This window comes from Crassostrea angulata, chromosome 4, assembly GCF_025612915.1.
Source record: "Crassostrea angulata isolate pt1a10 chromosome 4, ASM2561291v2, whole genome shotgun sequence".
NCBI lineage: Eukaryota > Metazoa > Mollusca > Bivalvia > Ostreida > Ostreidae > Magallana > Magallana angulata.
This window is the reverse complement of record NC_069114.1, coordinates 45,203,268-45,229,854: the sequence shown is the minus strand read 5'-3', so window position 1 is coordinate 45,229,854 and position 26,587 is coordinate 45,203,268. Positions and strand designations below refer to the sequence as shown.

At 34.8% G+C, this 26,587-nt stretch overlaps 3 protein-coding genes across 9 annotated transcripts in view; 2 read left to right on the top strand and 1 right to left on the bottom strand.

Moving 5' to 3' along the window:
- LOC128180091 (protein mono-ADP-ribosyltransferase PARP14-like) overlaps positions 1–6,099 on the top strand; it is a 34,577-nt gene extending 28,478 nt beyond the window's left edge. For all 3 annotated transcript variants that reach the window (XM_052847925.1, XM_052847924.1, XM_052847926.1), the window contains 2 exons: positions 2,245–2,425; positions 3,537–6,099. In XM_052847925.1, the coding sequence (XP_052703885.1) occupies positions 2,245–2,425; positions 3,537–3,826 (471 nt within the window). In that variant the 3' untranslated portion in view covers positions 3,827–6,099. The remainder of the gene's footprint in view (positions 1–2,244; positions 2,426–3,536) is intronic.
- A 4,012-nt stretch (positions 6,100–10,111) lies between these two features.
- LOC128180789 (uncharacterized) lies at positions 10,112–13,455 on the top strand. Of its 3 annotated transcripts, XM_052848936.1 has the most exons (4): positions 10,123–10,195; positions 10,408–10,477; positions 10,585–10,663; positions 11,604–13,455. In XM_052848936.1, exon 4 carries the CDS (start codon positions 11,649–11,651, stop codon positions 13,305–13,307), a length of 1,659 nt encoding a protein of 552 aa, XP_052704896.1. In that variant the 5' UTR covers positions 10,123–10,195; positions 10,408–10,477; positions 10,585–10,663; positions 11,604–11,648; the 3' UTR covers positions 13,308–13,455. The 3 variants fall into 3 exon arrangements, with proteins under 3 accessions (XP_052704897.1, XP_052704898.1, XP_052704896.1); XM_052848937.1 differs by lacking the exon at positions 10,408–10,477 and having other exon boundaries at positions 10,112–10,195; XM_052848938.1 differs by lacking the exon at positions 10,408–10,477 and having other exon boundaries at positions 10,116–10,162.
- A 5,232-nt stretch (positions 13,456–18,687) lies between these two features.
- LOC128182478 (regulator of G-protein signaling 12-like) overlaps positions 18,688–26,587 on the bottom strand; it is a 42,646-nt gene continuing 34,746 nt past the window's right edge. Inside the window, exons 4-13 of one of the 3 annotated variants that reach the window (XM_052851112.1) lie at positions 26,349–26,540; positions 25,684–25,917; positions 24,914–25,145; positions 24,539–24,738; positions 24,152–24,337; positions 23,776–23,973; positions 23,147–23,243; positions 21,794–21,996; positions 20,282–20,456; positions 18,688–20,179 (exon numbers count right to left, since the gene is read on the bottom strand). In XM_052851112.1, the coding sequence (XP_052707072.1) occupies positions 19,188–20,179; positions 20,282–20,456; positions 21,794–21,996; positions 23,147–23,243; positions 23,776–23,973; positions 24,152–24,337; positions 24,539–24,738; positions 24,914–25,145; positions 25,684–25,917; positions 26,349–26,540 (2,709 nt within the window). In that variant the 3' untranslated portion in view covers positions 18,688–19,187. Of the gene's footprint in view, positions 20,180–20,281; positions 20,457–20,964; positions 20,985–21,793; positions 21,997–23,146; positions 23,244–23,775; positions 23,974–24,151; positions 24,338–24,538; positions 24,739–24,913; positions 25,146–25,683; positions 25,918–26,348; positions 26,541–26,587 lie in introns of all 3 variants that reach the window. The other 2 variants (XM_052851113.1, XM_052851114.1) reach the window with 2 other exon arrangements.

The window sequence follows — 26,587 nt, the reverse complement described above, 5'->3', positions numbered from 1 at the left end:
CATGAAAATATAATCACTTTTGATACAGAGTATTTAACTTATCAAATATCATACTTGTCTAATTTTTTAAATTAAAAATTGAAACGTTCCCAAACAACTTTTTAGTTTTGCAACAGCCTAACAACTGCGCTTTGGCAAATTTTTAACTATGAAATTTTTATCATTATACTTTCATGTTAAATACTAACGCGGGTTTTTTACATTTTCTGCAGTAACGCCACATTCATTTCCCGCATGGGTCACCAAAACTTCTTGATATACATTGATACATATTAATCGTTTTGATTTTCTGGTGAGAATTATGATTGAATAAATGTACATACAAAATGGCTATGTTTACTTAGGTCTCGACATCACTTGAATTTTTTGGACCAACTATTTCTAACAACAGAGTAAATATATGACTTGGCAGACATCTATGGTACTTTGTATTATATCACCGGGAGTGAAATAATTGTAGAAATTTCTTTGTCTAGCGATGTACAGGCTTGGTATTGAATGAAAACGAGGCTCACTTTCATAATATTATTACCAAGCACGTTCTCCGTTAACGTACTTCACGATTATATCATTTCAGCATAACTAAAAAACACATCATATAGTCGCTTGCCATAAAAGTAGTAGATAGTTGTCTGTTAAGGTGTTAATATGATGTATTGCTTTTCAGGCTAAAGGTGAAAATCTTTTTTCTTTTTTTTTCTTTTTTCTTTTTTTTTTTACATTTTATTGTGTTCCTCATGTTTCAACTCATATTTTCTTTATAATTTAAAATTAAAGAAAGTAGTCTTTTGAAATGTTAGTAAAAAAAACTTGATATAACTATATTTACATCTTTCAGTGTTTTTTTCATGTGATAACACTAAGTATCAATTTGTTCATATTCAGTCCAGTAAATTCAAATGACGTTTGCTTATTCAAATATTTAAAAGTACAATTGCTTTGAATTAAATTAATATAAGTAATAAGAAATCATTCTTTCGATATTGTGTGGTGTAATTTCGTTTCGAGCTTTATTGGGTTTGACCACGCCCCGACCAAAATAATCAACTCATGATATTCGATCAATGAATGATTCCTTATTTGTTAAATAATCAATTCTGATCAATTATATGCTTAATACATTTGTATACCATTTAATCAGAGGTAAAAACATGCTTGTCTAAAGAAATGAACTTAGTCATCCAGTTTTAGTTCCCTTCGAACATGTGGAAGTATTTTGGTTTCATCACATTTATAAAAATGTCGGACAGGAAGGAATTCATCGTCTGTACATTATGTTCTTTTTACCTGACTTAAAATACATCTCTTGCATGCTGTGTAATTGAATGACCCAATATTTTTTTAAAAAGATGTATCTTCGGTTGCACACCGATAAAATGCAAACTGCTCTCTTTAAGTCTAAAATATCAAAAATGCTATAACTTTAAATTATTCAAACCGTACCATTTGCACAATTTATATTTTAGCATCCAAACCGGAATAATTTATTGATCCAAACCGTACTACTTCTTTAGCAGGTGCATGAAGTTATTGCTATTTTTATACATGTTAATGTATTAAAAAAACATCGGTTTGATTTTATTTGGTTAATTTAATGTTTTAAATAAATTTTGGCTGCTTCAGAGTTTTAGTATGTGTTATATTATCTACGTAATCTAGAAATAGTTCTTGGTTTTGGCGTTAAAATGACACGTTAACGATTGATTTTTCTACAAATAAGTCGTTTTTATTAACGATGAACAAAAATAACGCACACTCTTTTCAACTGCAAAACCTTCAGAAAAATATAAACGACTATTACGATATTCTAATTAATATTTACCTCGTTGTCGATAGAAAAAAGGACACAATACTCATTGTTTTTGCAATGGATACGCCATTTTCACGTTATCCAAACATGTCACTACCGGCGCGGATACACGACAGTGATACATGTACGAAAATATTCATCGTTTAAAAATATGATAATAGGATTTTTTTCTTTACTACATAATAGTTTATGGTTTAAAAAAATCATGTCCAAAACTTTACGGTAGATCTAATGGTTAATTTGTGGACCCCAGCCTCTTTAATACAAACCTTATAACAATGATATAAAGTTTATCTCCTGAATCAGTTTTATATTATTTAATATGATTAGAATTTTTTTTTGGAACTCTAGGTCAGAGAAACATGCTTAATCTAAAGGAACAATCTTTAAAATCTATTGGCAAAATAAGAAGACTACATTTTTTTACTTTGCAGATTGAAAGAATTCAGAATCCATCTCTGTATCAGCAATATGCAGCCAAAAAAGCTCATATAGAAAAGCATGTCGACCAAAACAAACAAACGTTAGAGATGGAACTGTGGCATGGGGCCGCACCTAAAGCCATTGTTAGCATCAACTATTATGGATTCAACCGAAGTTACTGTGGGAATACTGGTCAGGAAATTTTCTCTCTCTCTTTTTTTTTAATCTTTAGTTATAAATATGATGGGTATCAAAAATTTTATTTGCCTAACCTTATACCTGGTAGTAAACTTTTGTTAAGCTTTAAGGTACATGTAGCATGAATTTAAGAAGGTATTTTGTGGCTATATTAAAGATCCCTGGGGCTGGGCCACAATGGGTGGTTAAGTTTTCACACATATACAGTTGTAGGAATATAAAGAGTAAATTTTTAAAAATCTTCTCCTAAAAAACTGATCAGCCAAGAAAGCTGAAACTTTTGTGGAAGCATCCTTAGGTAGTGTAGATTCAAAGTGAAAATCATGACCCCCCGGGTTAGGGTGTGGCCACAATATGGATACAGCAATTTTTACATAGGAACAAAATTGAATTATTCTTGTAAACTTAAATGTTAGAATACATGGGTTTATTAAAATGCAAGCATCTTGACATGTTTTTAATTCCCAAATGCTTAGAACTTGAACAATTTTTGGGCCCACAAGGGGCTTAACGTTTGATGTTGGTTTATAGATATTGCTTAAGATCTTCTTGAGAGCTGCAATATTCATTATGTGATATGATTTTGAAATCATCCTGTTCAATAGTAGCTCAATGTTGAACATAATAATATCTGAAGAAAAAAATAGAAAATCTTATATCTTCATTCTGTTACATTGTCCAGATATTTTGTGTATGACTCCATAAATTTAATTTCTTATCTCTATTATTGCTCGGGTGAGGGATTTGGCCTCTTGTTTATTAATTTACTTGAGCCAAATGCAAAATAGATCAGCAGTACCACCAATTTATTAGTGTAAAATTTGATTAGTTTGAAAAAGTATTAAAATATGCATTATTTTATAATTTTGTATTGCATTGTAATTGATATTATTTAACCACTTAAGACAGAGTAAAGTCAGATTCTACATGTAGTACTGTTGCTTTTAGGTGAGCATTATGACCCATAGGCCTCATGTGTTTGTCTTGCTAAGATGTTGACATGTTCTTGTGTTTGTGAATAACAGGAGAGCAATATACTGTACCTGCTATTATACATGTAGCTAAATGCAATATTTTAGTGACACAGTCTCCTTGTTATCTTTAGGTGGAGAGCCATGGTATGGGCGTGGGGTTTATTTTGCTACAGATGCATCCTATTCTGCTAGAGATTGGTTATCTGCTCCAGACGGTAGTCATCGGAAAAAGATGTACCAGGCCAAAGTCATCACAGGATACTACTGCGCTGGGCAAAAAGGCATGAAATACCTACCTGTGAGGATAACAGGTATCAACTACGACTGTGCTGTTAACACCATGACCAACCCCACGGAGTTTGTCATATTTAATGACACGCAGGCCTACCCAGAGTATTGCATCGAGTTTACAATTGTTTAATAATAGAGACATAGACTTGGACTCGATAAAACAATCAGTTTTTTGACACAAATCTATTTGTACACTTAGCATTAATGGTGGATTGTGGAACAACAATGTTTTTATTTGATGCATGGAATCTTTATGTTAGTAGGTGTTGAAATGAAACTAGTTATAGATTAACAATGATTTACATATGAAATATAAAACACTTAAAAGTCAGTGCTCCCATGTCTGCAGGTGTTTGCAAAGCAATCCCTTAATTCCAATCTGCAGTGATAATTATTAAAGCTCTGTTCATTGGGACATTGACTTTCTTGCATGAACATTTTAATATCATTTTGTAAATCACAGTACACCTGGAATCAATTTCAAAGATTAAAACATTGTAATGCATATTAGATTTATTCATAGTAATTAGTTCACAAATGTGCCATATTTAGTTTGGCGGATTATTATTAGGAGAGCTGAGGTCAGTTTACATCTAAAGATTATCATAATGTGTGCCGATGCCCAACAAATTTTCAAATTGCATGTTGTTATAAATGACAAGAGTGAAGCTAAGTGCACCTGGTTTGTTTATCTTAAACAAAATGTTCTATCCTGGGGCATTGATAAGTTTTTACAGAGAAATATTGTTCTATCATTCTTTAAATGTATGTATTTTCATTTGTGGAGTGTGAAATTTTGAGATAAGCTAGAATATAATTGATGAAAGTACAAATAAGATTATAAGGACTATCAAAATAGATAATTTATTGCCATAAAATAATTAATAGGATGGTAAAAATTGCAAAACCTGTTTCTGTGATATGGCTGTTTTTACTGCTCAAATGAGATTTCAAGATCTTTATATAACTTTGTGATTCATAATTTGTTTCCATATTATTAAATCAAGTAAGTTTTAGTGACTAAGAATTGGCATGTTCATTTGCTTCCTCTGCACAAATGTCATGGCTAAAATTTTACTAATAATTTTGTTATACATGTATGATCAAAACTAAAATTAGCTCACCTTGAGAAATCCAGTGTTGATCATTTTAAAGCATTTGATACTTTGAACAATATTGAATTGATATCATTCTATCCATTTTATTCAAGTGTATCCTCAATTTATAATGTGATATGTAACAGTTACGGTACTTTGATACTATTTGGACAATACTAGTCTCTATAGTGCTTGTTTGCTCTTTTTACACACGCATTTTGTACATTCTTCGTTAATAATTTTACAATCTTTGTCAGTAATGCAGAGAGTTTGGTGGGATGTGTTGTAGTTTTGCTATTATCCTATGGACCATTGATGTTTATAATGAAAGTCTTTCATAGCTCTCTTCTTGAATATTAAAGCTTTTTGTTTTGATTGAGACTTGTTGTGACAATTGAACAATAATCAAATTGTGTAAATGAAATGAAAAGTGTCATTTAAAAAAAAATACATGATGACAAATAATGGTATATAAAATTCCTGAAATAGTACCTCTCGAGTTTTAGGGGCACAGTAAAGAAGTACTTCTCACAATATTACCTGATGCCAACGGACAAGTCAAAGCTTTCCTTACATTTATCTGTAACTGACACAGATATTGCCTTGACTGGGATTTGAACCTGGTTCCTGAAGCTTACAAATCCAGCTCTCTCCCAGCCAAGCAGAAGAAAAACCTTGCAGCAGCAACATGCAACGAAAAACAAAATAAGAAGATGCAATATGATTTGAAATATAGGAGTATATACAATTGGTTTAGATCTTATGTATTTTATCTTTTAAACACTGAAAAGGTACTGCAGGACTAAACCAACTTTTATTTGCGTGCAAGAAAATTTCGTGGGGTTAGCGAGAGTCCCGTTGTTGCGAATATTTCTCGCCGCGAACCAACCCTAAATTGGAAGTACCGTTTTCTCTAAACCCTGTTTTTATTTCATCGTGTAATTTTTACACTATTCGTGCAAGTGAGGTATCTGTTCTGTGGCTGCTGAGCTATTCGTTTTCACAGGGAATCTGAATGGAACAAATCAAAAGTCCTTATTAAAGTGTATCCTCAATTTATAATGTGATATGTAACAGTTACGGTACTTTGATACTATTTGGACAATACTAGTCTCTATAGTGCTTGTTTGCTCTTTTTACACACGCATTTTGTACATTCTTCGTTAATAATTTTACAATCTTTGTCAGTAATGCAGAGAGTTTGGTGGGATGTGTTGTAGTTTTGCTATTATCCTATGGACCATTGATGTTTATAATGAAAGTCTTTCATAGCTCTCTTCTTGAATATTAAAGCTTTTTGTTTTGATTGAGACTTGTTGTGACAATTGAACAATAATCAAATTGTGTAAATGAAATGAAAAGTGTCATTTTAAAAAAAAATACATGATGACAAATAATGGTATATAAAATTCCTGAAATAGTACCTCTCGAGTTTTAGGGGCACAGTAAAGAAGTACTTCTCACAATATTACCTGATGCCAACGGACAAGTCAAAGCTTTCCTTACATTTATCTGTAACTGACACAGATATTGCCTTGACTGGGATTTGAACCTGGTTCCTGAAGCTTACAAATCCAGCTCTCTCCCAGCCAAGCAGAAGAAAAACCTTGCAGCAGCAACATGCAACGAAAAACAAAATAAGAAGATGCAATATGATTTGAAATATAGGAGTATATACAATTGGTTTAGATCTTATGTATTTTATCTTTTAAACACTGAAAAGGTACTGCAGGACTAAACCAACTTTTATTTGCGTGCAAGAAAATTTCGTGGGGTTAGCGAGAGTCCCGTTGTTGCGAATATTTCTCGCCGCGAACCAACCCTAAATTGGAAGTACCGTTTTCTCTAAACCCTGTTTTTATTTCATCGTGTAATTTTTACACTATTCGTGCAAGTGAGGTATCTGTTCTGTGGCTGCTGAGCTATTCGTTTTCACAGGGAATCTGAATGGAACAAATCAAAAGTCCTTATTAAAGCTGAACACAGCTCGTAAATACGCACTGTCCGCCATATTTCTCTCTAACCACCGTTATCCCTATAACCCCTATATAAGCAGCAGACCTCTTACGGGTACCTGAGTGACGGTGCCTATTTACGAGCGGTGTTCAGCATTAAGGTGGTATGGGACACCTAAATATTGAGACGTACTTCCGATCGAAATAAACACTAAAACCATTAGCGACATATGTAATGCAGATGGTAGTTACCTTCCTTTTCACGATTTTAACACTTTTTACAATACAAAACTAAATTTTCTTCAATATTCAGGTCTTATTTCAGCAATCAGAAGTTATCAAAAGAAGGACGGCAGATATATAAGAAAGGATTATAATCTAAGATACCCAAATACAGTAATAATTTTTATGAACTCAAATAGGGGCTGTAAGGAAATGTATAATGCACTTATCTCAAAAAAGGAGTTGCCCACATCTGAAAAAAAAATGGGAAGAAAATGGATATTGCTTTACAAGAAAAGAATGGAATCTTATTTATAATTTGCCATTTAAATGTATTTAAGAAACTAGGTTACAATGGATTCAAACCCAGTTACTTCACAGAATTTCTGCAACAAATAAATACTTATGTAATTGCAATTTAATCAACTCTGCTTCATGCTCTTTCTGTGGACAGTTAACAGAAACAATACATTTATTTTCTGATTGCTACCTCATAAAAGAACTTTGGGACAAAATTAAACACTGGCTTGATGATTTACAGTTAAACGTGAATTTTGATAATAAATCTATTCTGTTTGGTAAATATTTGAACAGTAATATACATCGCTTTGAAAATCTATTAATCTTGATAGTAAAACAATATATATATGCCTGTAAATTTAGTTTCTCTAAACAATTAAACGTAGAGGCACTGAAACATACCATTATTAACAGACTTTATGTTGAAAAATATATTCTTCTAAAAAACTGCAAATACCAAGAGTATAATAACTATTGGTCAAACATCTTTCAAAGGCTAGAATCATAGATAATTGCTTTCATCTACTTTCTATTTTTGTACCTTTACCCTACCCCTTGCTTTATTTTTTTTTCCTATTTCTCTCCCTCCTCCCCATGGGTGATTGAATCAAAATCATATGCTGGTAAATCCTGATTTATGGAAACGCACTCTGTTATATATGCATGTGTATCATGTTTGTGTCTATGCCAATGTACATGTCATACATGCATGTATTTAAGTATGTACAAGAATACAAGAGCAAGATTAATCTATAGTCAGTGAATCTCCTTTTTAAACTTACAGATAAATCACTCAATTTCCACCCTTCCCTCATCCCTTCGCCCCCATTATATATCCCTAAAAAATAACAACTTTCATGACAATACTAAAATTATATTGCTAATAATGTACATTTGTGTATATACATCTGTATAATTATATTAGAGAAATGTATCAACAAAATTTATTATAAGTGTTATATGTCTTATATCACTTTGTATCTGTTCTTTATTTTGTGAAAGTTGTATTTAAATAAAAAAAACAAGAAACACTAAAACCAAGCATGATTTTATGAACTTTTTTTCTTGAAACTGTTAATTAATTAAAATTTATCTTCCCAAAAATCTGTAATGCATATTTTTGGTAAAATATTATAAAAGTATTTTGATTATTTGTACTTTTATCCAAATTAATATCGACAGGTGTCTTATACCACTTTAATGCATTTAGAATTGATGTTAGTGTATACTGTGATAAAAAATCTGACACCCAGGATAAAATTTTCTCTTGGAACGCCGACACATAAAAACACAATATTCTCTGTATTACATATGGTGTTTTTAGGGGTTGGCGTTCCAAGAAAGATTTTATTCTGGGTGTCAGATTTTTTATCACAGTTATCATTCAATTTCGTATACCATCTTAGTTGTTTTCATATCATGTTCATTGAAACTACAATACTCTTCTATATAATCAAGACATGCGTTTAAGACATGCATGCGGGTTTAGCTTTCAAGCACATGATTCCATCTATTTCTCAAATAAATTGATTGTAATTAATAGTTCTGAAGGAACTGACAGGACTGAAATCTACACGCCCCGATTGAATCAAACCTTCAGCAATCTAAGAAAATCACGGACTGCACGAAATGATCATGATGATGTCGGGCTCAAATTTTAATGATTTAAACAATAGAATGCTTTATTTGATGATTCATGCAGGTTATGAAGGTAGTAGTAATCGCAGAAAAAATACATAACCTGCTAATTATAACGCGGGTTATGAATTTTTTCTGCAATGTTGCCACCTTCATATCCCGCATGAATCACCAAAGAAAGCATTTTATTGTTGAAATCATTTGGATTCACATTCACATGATGATGGAAATTGAAATCCCATTTTTCATTCTATATAGAATTTGTGCATCATTACACCACACCTGCTTTTTCACAGATGCATAAGAGAAATGCAGTTGTGTGATAGTGGGTTGTCCGTAAATAAAGGGTTCTTTTATTCCGTTTAGGATCCTGTGTATAGAACAAGGATTAAGATGGTATGATATCTGAATAGGGTACTCCCTAATATAACCGACTGATCTTCCAAAATATATGTTTCACATAAAAATTTAATTGCTTATTGTTGAAAATAAGTCACTCTCGTAGAAAGCTTATTCTTGGTCTGTCACAAAGGCAGCTCAGTTAAAGCGGGAAAAGTTATTTTTAAAAAAACCCAACATACTATTAAGCTATTGGCTGTAGTAAACCACCTGACCATGTCCACATGCATAAAGGTGACCATACAGGTGAAATGGATTGAGTCTATAAAATATCAGAAGCCATTAGAATAATGAAATAATGATCACTTGATTGGTGCATAAAAGACAGGGAGTTATAGGGATAGTAATCTGTTTCTAAATATGTACTTGTAAAATATGAATGAAGTGTAGGTTGATGACAACGACGATGATGTTGATGATGACGATGATAATATATAAGTTATAGTGATGATGTAGATGATGAATTATGCATGAATGTAATTATCATCATAAAATGCACCCTAGGTATAGTATAATAAATTGATTATTCACACCCGAAGTCCTTATAGAAAAGCTCTAACTCGATCGTTTATTATAAATTTGAATTATCAATTAACAACAACAATTAATTTTTATCCCAAACGAATACATTTAAATCGAAAATTTCAAAATCTAACTTTACATATAAATGTATTTCTTTAAGTTCACCACATAAAGAATGCTATTCCAGTTTAATTTAACTTCTAATAATGGCTGACCTAAAATCTTTTATGCTCATTTAAATCTGAATAACGTGATCCTCGACAGGTAGCAACCGACCAGGATCAATAAACACCTGAAGGCAGCCATACTGGATTGTGAAGTTTCCCGATACATGTAAAGTTTTTGACATTATGGAGTTGTACTTAGGTAATATATATGGCAGTCTTTGTAAATGCCGATAGGGACATTTTTTGTCTATATAACTGTATACGAAACAATTCATATTAGAAATTTAAAAGAATTGTTATTATTTCCTTGTTTAAACACTGTTAAATATACCAGAGACATAAATGACATTTTTCCTAGGTCGCTATAGGTTTGGACCAATCGATAAATCTGTCCTATCATTTTCTTGTCAGTTTCAGCCAATGTAGATTTGACAAATCGATAAATGGGCCGTGCAGAATTCAGTCTGGCTGTTTCTATAATGTAATGAATACATGCAATGATTAAAATATGAATTTATGAAAACAATTGATATTTTTTTTTTTTAAACATAATCTTAGAATAATTAATGAACAACATTTTAAATTTAGATAAATGTGGACAGAAATTGAGCCAGAAGACCTGGGGGAAAAATTCAAACATTACGGCTATGTTGGATTGTGAAGTCTGGTATGTTGTTTAGCAGTTGAATAACAAATGAATAATGGAGTATGCTCTCCAATGCGCGTATTAGTTGTTATTGTTATACTTTCATGTTAAATACTGAAATCTGATTGGTTAAGACGCAGTTAATAATATTTACTATTACCCTCAGCGTTAGCAACGCACTTGGCAACGGGTAACATTAAAAAATGTTACATGCGCGAAAAATATGCGCGTACGGTTCGCTGTAGAATTCACGTTATTCCTATATAAAAGCAGTAAAATTTTCTTAGAAATTTAAAAAAAGACATTCAGTATAACAAAATAAATAGTGCCTGTTTGGGAGGATAACAGTTGAAATTGACACCCCGAGAAAACCATTGTCAACCGACGCGAAGCGGAGGTTGACAATGGTTTTCGAGGGGTGTCAATTTCAACTGTTACCCTCCCAAACAGGCACTATTTATATAATGTTACCTTTGGATAGTCTATTAAATTATATTTTAATTAAGTTGAAAAGAGTTTTTATAGAAAGTTTCACCTTGAGATAAATACTAGTATAGCATGTTATGTTATACATGTATATCGTATTTGACAATGTAGAACCATTTTAACAAGAACTTGGACTTTCAGTAGGGCGTGGCTATCAATTTCTTGCGTCAAAACAAGTTAAAAATGACGCGGTTTCAAGCGAAATATGCATCGATTGCGTAGTCTTGGCTCAAAAGCAAGACAAATCTTGTTGATTTCAAAGAACAATTGCTGCCTTGCCAGCAATGAAATAGATAGACCTACGTCACATTGCTGTTTGACCAACCTACCCAAAGTCCAAGCTCTTGTTAAAATGGTTCTATTACGGAATTGTAGTACAAGAAATTAAAATGGAATTGGATGCATATTGAAAAAAGCATTTTATTCTGTCCGAATATAAATATAATATTCATATTTTTACATTAATTCTTTTCAGATAAATTAAATTTCCCCTAGATAGTAAATGTAATGCTCTCTGACCATGGACCCAAGGAACAGCGCCCAGGATGTTGTACGCTGCATCCTGTGTCGGGACTCTGTGGCCCCCATGTACTGTAAAGTTTGTCAAATACACCTGTGTAAAGACTGTGTAGAGATACATTTCTCTGACTCCTCTAAAGTTCATAATGTGGTGCCACTTACACAATATTTAACCACTCTGAACTATCCTATGTGTAGGGTACACCCCACCAAACAATGTGAACTCCACTGTGAACAATGTGGCATTAATATATGTACACAGTGTATTTCTTCTAAAAAACATATAGGACATAAACAAGTTGACATTCTTGAAACCTTTGAAAGCAAAATGGAAAAGTTGCAAAAAGATTTGCAAGAACTAGAGAATTCTATTTATCCTAAATGCCAAGAAGTTGAATCTAACATCACAGTGCAGAAAGCTGATTTGAGTAAAAACTCCGAGACATTGACAAAAGCAATTGACGAACAAGGAGAAGTCTGGCACAAAGAAATAGACACCATTATCAGAAACCTGAAATCTAATGTGGAGGAAATGGAATCCGAACACCTGGTCATCTTAAATACTCAAGAAGATGAAATCACACACACCATTTTTGAAATCGAACAGAGCATTGCTGAACTGAAGAAGTTACTGAACTCTAATGATGTCTGCCTTGTCTCTGAGTACAAATCCAGGAATGCTGAATTCAGAAGACTGCCTCTTCAGCTCAAAGTGTCCTTACCAAACTTTAGGCCTCAGGAAATCCACAAAGATCAGCTGATTGAACAGTTTGGTTCTCTGTCAGCATTATCTTGTACAACAGAGAATCAACAATACAGCATGTCAACCCTGGGAGCCCAAACCTCTCCCCCAGAGCGGTCATTGATGGATGTACCCCAGGTTATCAAAGCTATACACACAGGGTATACACCTCTGTACGGCGCCACGTGTTTAAATGGTACAGAGGTATGGGCACGTGGTAATAACAACATGATGGAACTCTACAACCTCCGGGGGGATCTAGTAAAGTCCATCCGAACCAAGTCAGGAAAAATTCCACATGACACAGCTATAACAAGGAGTGGGGATCTAGTTTATACTGATTACAGTGATAGAACGGTGAACATAGTGAAGAATACACAGATACAGACAGTGATCAGACTACAGTGGTATAGACCTCTCAATGTCTGTACTACCTCCACTGGGGACCTCCTGGTTGTCATGGACAATGAATATAGACCAACAAAAGTTGTGCGTTACTCTGGCTCTACAGAAAAACAAAGCATTCTGCTTGATGACAAAGGACAACCTCTCTATTCATCTGGTGGATATATCAGTGAGAACAGGAACCTAGATATCTGTGTGTCAGACTTTGGAGCCCATGCAGTAGTGGTGGTCAATAAGGCCGGGAAACTCCGCTTTACCTACAATGGTCACCCCTCTTCTTCCAGGAAATTATTTAATCCACACGGCATTGCAACAGACAGCCAGGGTCGGATCCTGACAGCAGACTGGGACAACCAGAGTATCCACATCCTGGACCAGGACGGACAGTTCGTCCGCTACATAGACAACTGTCATTTAGAGTTTCCATACACTTTATGTGTGGACACCAGGGACAACCTCTTTGTAGCTGAGTTGGACACACGAAAAGTGAAGAAAATACAATATTACATATAAATCAATAAACTGCAAATTTGATTGTAACACATGAACCAATGTAATCATATGTTGCATATTCTGTGTTAATTTATAACATGTAAATAATGTATACATGTATATATTTGCATAACTTTAACGAATAAACGAATTTTTATGTGTATATGAATTACACTTTGTGTAAAACTTTGTGTACAGAAACTGTTTACATTACTTAAACAATAAAATGCTTTCTTTGGGGATTCATTCGGGATATGAAGGTAGCAACATTGCAGAAAAAATACATAACCCGCGTTAGCGGGTTATGTAAATTTTTTCTGCAATGATCGCTACCTTCATTACCCGAATGAATCATCAAAGAAAGCATTTTATTGTTTATATTAACATCTTTCTTTTAGCCAATTGATAAATTGATTATGAAAATTAAGTAAAATTCACTAAATTACTGTTAATGTACGTAAGTACGTTAACAAAAGGAAACAGCCAAATCGTCTCCTGTGAGACTTTGAGTCTGACGTCGTCATGATTATTTCGTGCAGTCCGTGATTTTTCCTAGGTAGTTGTAGGTCTCGACCAATCGATAAACTGGGCGTGTCAAGTTTGTTCCTGTCACTTTCTTGTCAGTTTCAGCCGCTGTACGCGGGCATGTTAAGGCTTCCCGATGCGATATGTAGAAAGTCACTTGCCTGTACTTCATACGATATGACGTCATAATTAACTTTGACGTCACGATCTGCATTCCTGTCGATAGTTCTCAGGGAATGTATCTTAACGTTAAAAGTGAATTATATCAAACCAGTATAATACCGCATGTTTCCTTTATATAGATGCTGCAGTTAATTCTAGACGTACAGAATTCATTCATATTAAAAGCCAGTATCAAATAATCGGCAGTTTTAAAGCTTTGTTTTAAGTAAACTAGTGGTTTGGAAACTCTCCCTGCTACGTGTAAACAATTGAATGAAGAAATTTTAATGCATGTAAAACCAGCTTGGCGCAGGTGAAAGATCAACACAATTTTAGAATATTTTACGTAAAATTGGTAGAGAATATAAGTACCAATGTGAATCGTGCTGCGGAAACCTACGGATTTACCCCAATTCTTTGTAAATCGCTTTTGATTAGTAAAAATGTGCATTATTTTGATGATTTTGTGGAATATTTCAACAATATCTTCTATAAACGAAATATCTATTTCTTTCCCAAGCAAGAACTTCAAAGTTTATGACTTAACAAAGGATTTTTCTTAAAAATATGTATGATTTAATGTCATTAATCACCTGCGCCGATGCGTTTTAACTAGATCATTTGCAATATTAGGATTCGCTTGTCACGTGATTACGAAGTACATGTGACGTCACAAAAATGCATCAAATATAATGTTTAACATCGATGTCAATAAATGTAACATAGATTTAAAGAAATACTCCCGGTAAAATTATTTTTGCCATGATTCAAATAATATCGTTTTCCAGTCGTATTTTAGCATCGGGACGCCTTAACAATGCTGCGTAGATTTCGACCAATCAATAAACGGGGCGTGTAGATTTCAATCTGGCTGTTTCTATATAGCTATGAATTAACTATAAGTTTCCGTAAGAAATAGAGGGAATAATACTTGGTAGATGTAAATATAACTGAATAAACCGTGTACATTAAATGAGAATGTGTATAACCTGCACCTTCATATCTCGTATAAAACATGCATAAAATGTATGTAAATAACCTGACCATACCCACTTTGTTTGACTGTATTCATTTAAACAATAAAATGCTTTCTTTGGTGATTCATTTGGGATATGAAGGTAGTGACATTGCGGAAAAGATACATAACCCGCGTTAGCGGGTTACGTGAATTTTTTCTGCAATGATCACTACCTTCATAACCCGAATGAATCATCAAAGAAAGCATTTTATTGTTTATATTAACATCTTTCTTTAAGCTGATTGATAAATTGATTAGGAAAAGTAGTTAAAATTCACTAAATTACTGTTAATGTACGTAAGTAAGTTAGCTATAAGAAACAGCCAAATCGTCTCCTGTGAGACTTTGCGTCTGACATCGTCATGGTGATTTCGTGCAGTCCGTGATTTTTCCTAGGTCGCTATAGGTTTGGACCAATCGATAAACAGGGCGTGTCGATATCTGCTCTGTCATTTTCTTGTCAGTTTCAGCCGCTGTAGATTTCGACCAATCGATAATTATAAATGGGGCGTGTAGATTTCAGTCTGGCTGTTTCTATAGAGCTAGTTTCCGTAAGAAATAGAGGGAATCATACTTGGTATATGTAAATATATAACTTGTAGGTTTCCATGAGTATTAAATAACTATTGCATGTCACCAAACTAGGAGTCTTTAAACCCAAACCAAAATAGAATATTTGCTGCAAGTTTGCCGCTTGTTGTCAGTAAGTTTGCTGAAAACAAAGTGTACCAGAACAGTAAACCTGAGAGTGCGGTAAATGCAGCCAACAGTTCACAGAATGCCACTTGGCAGTTCATAATTTGCCTCTAGAGGCACATTACTGTATACAGGGACATATTCGATTCGGTTAATTTATTTTCGCCCTCGTTACCAGCGGGCAAATTTAAGACTGGGCGAATGCCAATGTCTCATTTTATTTTTCTTTTAACACAATTTAACTGTGTCTGGGCGAATTCTAGACGGGGCGAAACTGATTGCAAGTCATAGTGTAAAAGGACGAAAATAACACGGGGCGAAATTAACCCTATATACAGTATGTATGATGCGGCACATCAAATGATCAGAGATGTAATATGTCTAGATAAAATATATCACATACCGGTATATGTGTGCCAAAAATACACCACGAATTTCCCTTAGATTTCTTTCAGCTACTAGTATGTACAGCGAGCCAGAAGTGTACCAGATGTGTTTCTGATGGACTTTTAAAATAATTGTACGCCAGAATTACACCACTATTAATGTTCTGATTATATATTTTGAAGTATTTGAAATTATTTAAGTTTTATAATATTAAACTTTATGCAATCTGCTCCTTAGCGCTCCCTACAAACCTTTGAGTTGGTTGCGTTTCATAGGCGATGCTGAGATGAAATGGATCTACTGAAATTGTCTGAATGATTTCACAACCTTTGCCAACTCTTTCCATTATTTAATCAAATTCACAGCTGACATATCTTTTTTTACTACATCAACTCTGGAAAATGGTGAAATAAAATTCAGTGTCCGTACGAAACCCACTGATTCTCATCTCTTCCCCAAGCCGTCTAGCTGCCACCCTCCTATATACATGTATCTTTAGAAGAATTCCTCAAGCATTAACCACAGGAATGAGACGAATCTGTTCTTCTGAATAAATTTTTGAAGAACAGAGCAAGATATTAAAATCCCATTTTTGTGTAATCGAGGCTATAAAGCCCAGACACAACAATTGCAATTTGCAATTGATGAGATTGTTGCTAAAGACATATATAACCCTTTTGCAATAGAGAGAGAAAGAGACAAAAGCATGGATCGATCCACCTGTCTTTACCTATCATCTCGTCTTAAAGAACCTCAACATCATTCTTAGAAATAGTCTGCCCATTCTTTACACTAAGAATGGCTGACCTACTCAAGGATCTACCAATGGCTGCATTACTTAAAGGTGAGATGGAAATTAGATAATTCATTCCCCAGTGGTGGATTTGAACATTGTTCAGACACCAGATGCCTTTTGTGCAAGCAAAGCACCAACACGAACAGTTTTAATGGCCCCACTACGGGTCGTACCTACAAAATATTGTGCAACACGTCTTGTCGTATAGACAAATTAACAGCATCTGTCTTATCAATTGCAAGGTTTGCTCTAAGCTATACATTGGGGAAACAGGTGACCTCCGCAGATGAATCAACAACCAACGTTCTACCATAAAGGCCGAAAAACCAAGGAACTAGTCAGGAAACATCAATCTCAGTGGTCAAAAATGGGAAGACATGACAGTAGAGGTTATTGTCCTTAATCCGCATTGGACGTATTTTGTAATCTAAGTAAGTTAAATCGTCGTATTGACCTAAAAACAGCAATAATTCTATATATTAGTCTGGCAAACATTTTGGAAAACTATTATTTGTAAGGCACATATTTCTACCTCTGTTGGTGAGAGCTAGTCAATTTCCAGAATAATGGATGCCGTGCCAGAGTATGACAACACAACATTGTTTTGTAAATGATTCTGTACGACGTTGAAATTTAATATAATACATATAGATACACTTATATGCATAAGTATCAAATACATGTAAGTATATCCCGAACTTGAAATGTACAATAGACCCCTCCACTAATTCTCATTTGATTTCCTCGTGGTTTACAAAATAACCTTACCCAAACATTTTATACAATAAAGAGTAATTTCTCATATTAATTTCAAAGTAATTTTGAACAGATTTGTTTATTTTTGTTCTCCTTGTGTTATTCCAGATAAAATGACGTTGCGATAATCTAAATGGGAAATGCAGTCCAAGGATAAGGAAAGACTAAAATATCAGTTGTTTCTTCCGTTAAATACTTTCGATTTCATTTGATCCTCTGATTTTTTAGCATAGCTGTGCGGCCTTTCTTTTTTGTTGTTGATATGTTCTTTGAAATATATGTTTTCATCTAAAAACGCACAGAAGTATCGTGTGCATATTTTAGATTTGATTTCATTTTTCATAATGTTTAATGTCTTCGTAATACATTTTTCTAATTGCCTTTTACCTCCAAAAAGAGTGAGTTCTGTTTTTTCATGAATTCATTTTAAGCGTGTTTGTGTTTATCCAGTTGTTTATAATTATTACTACATAATCCTCAAGCTTGCAAAAAGCACTGGTTTCACCACAGGTGCTTGAGGACAGGATCGACCCCCCCCCCTCCCCCGAGATTATAGACCCCGGGACTTTATTATTATTTTTTCATTAAATTATCTTTTATGATATATTTCTAATCTAATTTATACATTCATTGCCCAAAATTACATGAAATAAACATTTTTGAAAAAAAATCAGACCCTCTGTACATATAATACAAGTACAGAGGGTCTGATTTTTTTTCAAAGATGTTTGTTTTATGTAATTTTGGGCAATGGATGAATAAATTAGATTAGAAATATGTCATAAAAGGATAATTTAATAAAAAAGAAAAAAAAGTCCTGGGGGTCTATATATTGGGGCGGGGGTCGATCCTGTCCTCAAGCACCTGTGGGTTTCACCGTATATCGGCAATGGATTGAATAGGTTGTATGCAGTATGGTCATCTGCAAATCTGTAAACTGATTTATAGGCAAAGGGAAACAAGGCAGATAACTCCAATTGTAATAGAAGGGTAATGTTTCAACTGTTCAGACTACTTTTTACAAGGAAACCACCTGACACGGTGTATGATATTTGAAACACTTAAAACAACACATTTTATTAGTAAAGTATATTTTAATACTTTGAAAGTTTTTTTTTCATTTATAAATGAATATTTGTGTCTTTTTGCTGTTAGTTATTAAAAGAAGACAAAACACAAAACATGTACAGACTCTGCCAGACTCCAATATGTACACACACTTACACAAATATACATGTAGTTACAAAATGACAGTGTAGCACCATAATACACATACACACAAATGGCAGTTGTCTAAAACCTTTCACAGACTTGTTTCATTTATACATCCAGATATTTAAACCTGTCTTCTTTTTCATCACAAATTTCACACATGGTAAGTTTCTCAGATACAGAGAAATTTCACTTAAAATTCATATTAACATTTTTTACTCTGTTAAATTGTTTAAAAATAAATCAGTAAAAAAGTACTTCATAAGTAACAGCACATTGAAAAATAAGTAGCACTAACTCAGAAAAGTAAGTACCTGAAATGAAAAGCAATAAATCTCATTGAGAGCATCTACACAAAAGTGACATTTTCATCCGAACTTCCCATGTCTATAATCATAGCTTTCTGAGACTCGTTGAGATCACCTGACATGTCTGCTGCTACTGGTGACTCCACCGTCCCCCCGGGGGCACGGAACGCTGACTTGTGATTAGAATAACGGGAGGTAGCGGGGTCTGTCTTTGGAGTTGAATGACTAACAGAATTTTCACCCACAGAGTTCCTCATGTAAATTCCAAATGGACGCGAAGACATGACTGGCGAAAAAGACGTCCTTGGTGAGTTCCGGTCCAGAGCTGGAGGGAGGGAAGCAGGTCTCCCTTCCAAGGGAGATCCCACTAACGTTTTGTCCATGTCTTTACTACTGTCCATCATGGAAGTCTCATCAAAGGAAAACCTGTCAACTGTGGCCATTGGAGGTTTATTTGGAGTACCCTTGCTTTGATGTCTAGGAGAGGAAAGCCCTGTCGGTCGATGACGGGAGTAGCCCCAGGCCTTGGCCTGATACATATTGTAACTGTAGTCAAAACCAAGGTCGCGTAATCCTTTCTCCGCAAGCCGAGGATCGTCAAAGTCGGCACTGTCTGGATCAGTAGTCTGGAAGTACACTTCCGCTTCACTAGACGAAGGAATAACACCATCGGCACTGAAGCTCTGATCCTCGTGAGATATCTGACTTTCATCGACAGAATCAAATCCCCGTGATGAAGAATGATCCAGAAAAGAATCTGCTGGAACTGATGATGGCCTTGTTGCTACCTGACCTCTAGTATACGAAGCAAAATACTTGTTATCGTTTTGCACATAATTTTCAGGTGTTCCTATCACTCCTTCTCGTTTTGAAGAGTCCTGTTTTAAAATTGGAGGAGCACTTTCTCGTCCAGATGGGTATTCCATTTTGCTCCGTAAAAACTCTGGAATCTCCGATGTTGAGGTTCCTAGTCCCCGTTGATCGTCCATGCGGCTACTCTGAGCACGAGATAACAGCTCCAGAAATTTCTCTTCTGCAAAAAATAGGGGAATTATAAATTGCAACCAGTTCTTAAGTAGGTCTTTTCCGCCCACTGAGGAATGCTTAAGCGAGACAAACAGCCTGACTGACTTACCATCTTGGTCCTTTGAGGCCTTGCGTGTTTGATTCTTCTGTAGGTTAAATGTAACTTTGAGCTTGGTCTTCGACTTTGCTTGCTCCGACACCTGTTTTCCGTACGCTGAGTCTTTTCTCAGCAGACCAAACAAACCCAAAGATGGACGATCTTCTGCTGTTCCTTTCAAGGCTTCCTATTAATTAAAAGAATTGTACATTACACATACTGAAACAAAACTATGCAAAAACAATTCTATTTACATCAAAAAATTACCTGCAGATTTTTTTTTTCCACTAAATATAAATATATTTTTTATATCAATTATTTAAAAAATGACTCTTACTCTTTCTATTAGAAATTATCAAATGAAAATACTGATTTGTCCACATATAAATGTATAGGTACATGTATCATTAATTGAAGGAAAAAAAGAAGAGTAGTAAAAAATATTTAGAAAAAAAAAGCTATAAGCCAATCAGAAATCCTGAAAATTTACAAATGCGCAGAAAGTTTTCTGAGTGTTAATGAAACATTAGCCCTGTATGCAAGATTTGGTGGTTTACATTACAGTGTATCTACACACATCAGAAGGTTTCCTCAAAAGCTTGGTACAGACAGTGTTAGAGTGTGGCTACACTATACACGTAATACAAGGTAAATAGTCTACACACAGACAGACACACATAAAGCCATATACTTACAGTATGCCACAATAGTTCATCTTTTTTACACACAAAAAAAGCAAATTAATATTCAAAGGAGTAAGCACACATTCTTTTGCGTTTTTATTAGAATTTGCAAAAAAAAAAATGAAAATCATGATGACACCACTTTGCATTAAACTTTGAGATATTGAGGGAGATGGTCACTTTAACTGGTACAAGACATACATGTGCACTGTGTTAGCCATTTTAAGTTCCTAAGTCAGATTCACACCATTCCTGCATGCTTACTTAATTGTCTAGATCTCCAAGAACAGAATAAAGATTGCTTCTGTAAGCTTAACAGGGAAGCCAGGATTGAGAGAGGGACAAGATACACAGGACGGTATCACAGAAAATAACCACAACTTACGCTGATCTCTCACAGGCCCACAGCTCAAGGCGCCGTCACCGAGTGCCCATCACCGAACATTACCCAAATACCAAGGACTTGAAATGGCTCTTCACATGCTTTTCATACATGTATTTTAAATAAAAATCAGGTCAGAACTACTTTGATCACAGATTTAGTGTCGTATCTCCAGATGTTTTGTCAAAATAGAACTGAAACGGTTCTCAAAGTTTAATGCAGTCTTTGTGATGTTCCTCCAAGCGTCCGAGAAAGAGTATGAGCATAACAAACAGCACAAAAAAAGTTATAAAAAAATAAATTAAAAAAATCACAACACAAGTGATAGCTAAATGCACACACGCGTTCTTCAAAACTCAGGTCTACACAGATGTGAAGGTGTTAGTGTTATATCTAGGCAGACAAGCTAGACGATTCACTGTCCGAATCACTGCACGAAACGGAAGCCTGTCTAGTTACCTTCTCCCGAGATTCCAAATCTAAAATTCCAAGTTCGTCAAAATTATGAGCCATCTTGGATTTTCCTTTCATTAAATCCTCAAAGATACGATTGGTGATTGCATCGAGCGAGATAGAGCTGCTCTGAGAGTTGATGTGGAAATCGGGGGGATATTTTACGGCCATTGGCGAGAGACTAGATGTGGAGCCCTCACTAGTACTAGCTGTTAGCAAAATGAATAAATGCATGCCCAGGTGAGTAGTGATTAGTGGATTAGATTATTGGATTAGCTACTCAATGTTATATTGAGATTTGTTCTCTGAAAACTCTTGTTTTTTTTTTTTTAATCAAAACATTAACTGTTTTCTATTTTCAGAGAACAAACTCAATGCATTATAATGAAAGTAAAACAATATGAGTAAATATAAACTCACGTGTATCAATTACATGTATTAATATAAACAAAATTTTTTCAATTATATTTCTTTGTTAAATAAAATGTGCTGTAACATAATCTGTGCTCAGGTTATTAATCTTTTTTATAATATCATTATTTAAAAGTGTTCATTTACTGTAGTTATAATTAAATTTGAACAGCTGTGCTCTACAAATTATGTGAAGTTGCATTAAAATTGGCGATATAATACATGTTTATATAAATAGTCCACTTCTAACTAATTACATACATTTGTGAATGTTTCTAACTAGTGCCCAGGAAATGGAACAGAGAGCCTCTCTTGTTCCGATTCCTCATTCTCCTGACATTAAATACAGAATGGCAGGAAGTGCTTCCACATCAAACCACACAACGCCTTCATTATTATTAATAAATCAATTAACATTTCAAAACCCCACCCTTTTAATTTTTGATGGCGAGTTGTTGTGGCTTGATGAGGTAAAATGCAAGGTGATGAAAAACATGCAGGTTACAATCTCCCTCCACCAGCTGCCCTAAACAATGCTGCTTCACCCCACATCTCTAAAGTCAGTCCCAATGTTCGCCCACAATTCTCTCAGGGTTATCTCCCTTACATCATAAAACTCTTACTGCGTACAACTTATATTTTCATTTTGAATGACAGTAATGTTCAATGATAAATGAAGATGAACGATGAATAGGAAGGAGCATGAAATTAAAAAAATATTCAAGCTTCCTGTCTGAAATTTGCTTTTTGATGTCTTTAAAAGAAAAAGTTTTCATTTATAATCTTTCCGATTTTGATGAATTTCTCACTGATGTTAGTAGCTTATATGCAAGAGTAATGGGGGGGAGTAAATGGATACATTCAACAATGAATACATGAACAAAATGAACTATGCTAACATGACATGGCAGAGTGACTGATGATGAATACAACAGAGACGGCTCGTACCTTGAGATCCAGAGTTTTCAATGGTGGAGATCACAACCCGCTGATTATCTATGGTGGACACCTGCTCGTCAATGTCCACGTACCCCGTTTGTCCCGACTGTGGAGAAATAAAAACTATCACTTAGCCATGCATTCTGAGCTCTGACAATTTCTAAGATGAAAAAAAATTCTTAGAAAATTATTTAAGAGATCAGTTTTTCCTTTAATGAAGATTAAAAAAGGAATGTACAAATGTACCTGTGCCGGGTGGGGTTTGTACTTTGTCTGTGGGAGGATTCTTTTGGTTTCATACTGGATTTCTTTTGCAACAAATTCCTCTATCATAGAGTCAGTTGTTGCAAGACAAATCTGTACTATTGTGTATTAGCTCTAGATGTCTGCTCTCATGAGACATTTTGGTAATTATATTTACAGAATGTGGTTCAGAAACTGTACATAAGGGAGGGAAGGGGTTCACTAGGTTCTACAATACAGTTCTTTTTCTCTCTTTTTTTCTAAGTTTTCCTCTCTGTTTACACAAATCGCAACATCAAAGTCGCAAACATTTTGTCCAATAAACTGGTTTCTCCTCACAACTGTCACATCCCCCACTTTCACTTTCTCTTTGCACCCACTTCTGTTCAACCTACCAATTGCACAGTAATGTTATCCAGTTTAAAGCCATATTTATTGAGGATTGGTTTGAACACATCGCGGACTGTACGATTAGGCTTGGCTTTCACTCCTATTGACTTCCTGTGAGGTAGATCCATCCTAAACAGGACGCGCCTCTCTATCATCACCTCTTTTGACCCCAAAGATGAAATGTCTTCCCCCATATCAAGAGGCTAAAAAATAATTCAAACCATAAAATATTCTTTCTAAAATTAAGAGGCAAAAAAATATCTTTTACGATTTGTAAAAAATTCATAACATTACACAAAATTTTTCTCTAGAAGAACAAAATTTGGATAAATGTATTTAATTTATGCTTAATTTGGGATTTGGGTTTTTTCTATTTCGAACCTTGTCTGAACCAAGTAAGAAGACGTCCACTGCTGCTATGGAGAGACCTCTTTTCTCACAGAGTCGCCCGAGCACAGTGCGGATATTCTGTCCCGGTTTCGTGCAGACTACTGTGGTGGAACCATCAGGGAGGATGACCCGACAAAACTTCATGTTTTTCTCCTCTGTCCCATCCTTATCTTTTGTCTGAGCAATAAAGTGAAAGAAAATTCTTAACTCATTTATAAACATATTGTCCAAATCCTAACAAAATTTACAGATACAAATGAAAATTGAAGCAAACAGATATAAAAATCAATGGGAAACATCTCTGATATATAGAGACTATAGGTTTTCTAGAGACGGCTACAATCAATATGAGCGAGCACTCCTAGCTTGGCCACTGACCTCTTTGGTGTTAGCCTGGACTTCTTTCCTCATGGTGCTCAGGTCGATACCTGGACCTGAAGCAGGCTTTCGCTGTGACGTGGTGTTGTTGTTCACTTCCTTTGTAATGGAAGAGGAGGACACTGACATCTTCTCCTTTTCCTTGCTCTGTTTTTTCAGGTCTGTTTCTGACGATACTTTGAGGTTCTGTTTACTGGTTTCTAAACATAAAAGGAAACAAATCAATACATGTACTTTGTATCACCTTTTTGTACTAGTCCTTTTTTCCGCAATTTTTCTTTAACTGTTATGCATGAAATTGCACTAAGAGGATACACTTGTAATCAGATTTCAAGTATGATAATACAAGTGAATTTGATGGGAGAGTGGGCCTACTTTTGTTCCAGGGGAGGGGCAGCAGTGACCTGCGCCTCTTCTCCTTGTCTTTCTCCTCTGCCTCCCTGTCTTTCGACTTCTTCTTGTCTTTCTTTCCTTTGCCCGTCTGCTCTTCCTCCTCTGACTTGGGCAGCTGTAAGGGCTTGCCCTCCATCTCCCTCATCAGGTACACCTTGTACAGCTCTGATTTGATGAATCGTGGGTAGCTGTCTTGTTTCATCAGCTTAAAAATCTATGGGCAGAAACAGAAACCAGTGTTAAAATGATGATCAGTCATTGCCATATATTTTGTACATGTTTCCTCAGTGTAAAATTCTTTTATTCGATATTGTATGTCAATGCACTTTGCAGTGAACTTCCTGATGTCAACAAATGATTACAAATTAGGAGTGATATTGATATTGACTTTAGTAAAACAAGCTTCCTCCTAACCCCGAGACCAAACTGACAGCACAGAAATAGCCGTTATAAACGATATTTTACAGCATTCTGAAATGTTCTGAACCATAAACTCAACTTTCCTTCCAATTGCACAGTTTCTGCACTGAGTATCATGTATAAGTCTAACTGCAATAATGCTACCCTCTTTTTAAATATTTTTTAGGGATAGAAAACTTCAGATGAAAAAAGATTGGCAAAGGGTACATAACGGCAGCTACTGTAAGCTTGGTTTAAGATTTATGAATGAGGTAGTGATGTGAGAGAGATGAGGATGCTGTTACGTGGGAATTTCTCCAGGCAGTTCTTAAACCGTGTTTCTGCAGTGTTACCTCTTGCTGTGGCCTTTCAAAAGTACTGATGCTTGGGCTGTCCAGTTGTTTCTCCACTTGCTGCCTTGCATTCTGTTCAATGTTAATTGGATCTGTCGCTTTAACAGACACATGCTTCATAAATATTTCTTTGGCTTTAGCTTTGCGTTTGTCAGCTTCTATTATCTTCTTGTACTGTTCAACGGCCTTCCAGAAAATAATGTTCTCCTGACTGAATTCTTTCTTTAAAAACTCCTGAGAAAAAAAAAATCGACAGATCAATGAGTGGGTATTTCTATCAACACTTGCTATTAACAAACTACATTGAGGAAGAAATTAAATTTGAAAAATCATTTCAACATTCTCTTATGAATCGATTTATTTTATTTCATCCTCTATGAATTTGATTTTGCAAATTAATAGATCTTTGAATATAAAAGTGGTTGCTGACAACTAAACTGTAACTTGGTGTAATCACATTACTCATTTAAAAACCACCATTTAAATTTGCTTTAAAAAAAATTCAAAGGTGAAAGTATTTCAAAATTTTCAATACATACTTATTTCATAATACACTTAATGTGGTTAAATACATCTGATAGAATAAAAACATTAAATGAATGATTTATAAATGTCATTGATTTTTAAAACGTAATTATGTTTCCCTGAAAGTTTAACAATCTTACAGTGAACACAACTAGGCCCGATCCGTCCTTCAGCAGTTTCTCAAAATTTACGGCCCAGCCTGCGACCCTGCCGATTTCTTCTTCCTTCTGGTCTTCATCATCGTCGTCGCTGTTCCGAGCGTTGATGTTGTTGACGCTTCCTGCCAGCGACATTCGCTGACCTTGGTGATCATGTTCCAAGGCGATCAGTGACTGAAACAGAAGGTCAACATTGTGAAAATGTCATCAACAGTGCAGGA

Excerpts from the sequence above, each read along its gene's own strand:
- LOC128180789 (XM_052848937.1), top strand. The coding sequence starts at position 11,649 with ATGGACCCAAGGAACAGCGCCCAGGATGTTGTACGCTGCATCCTGTGT.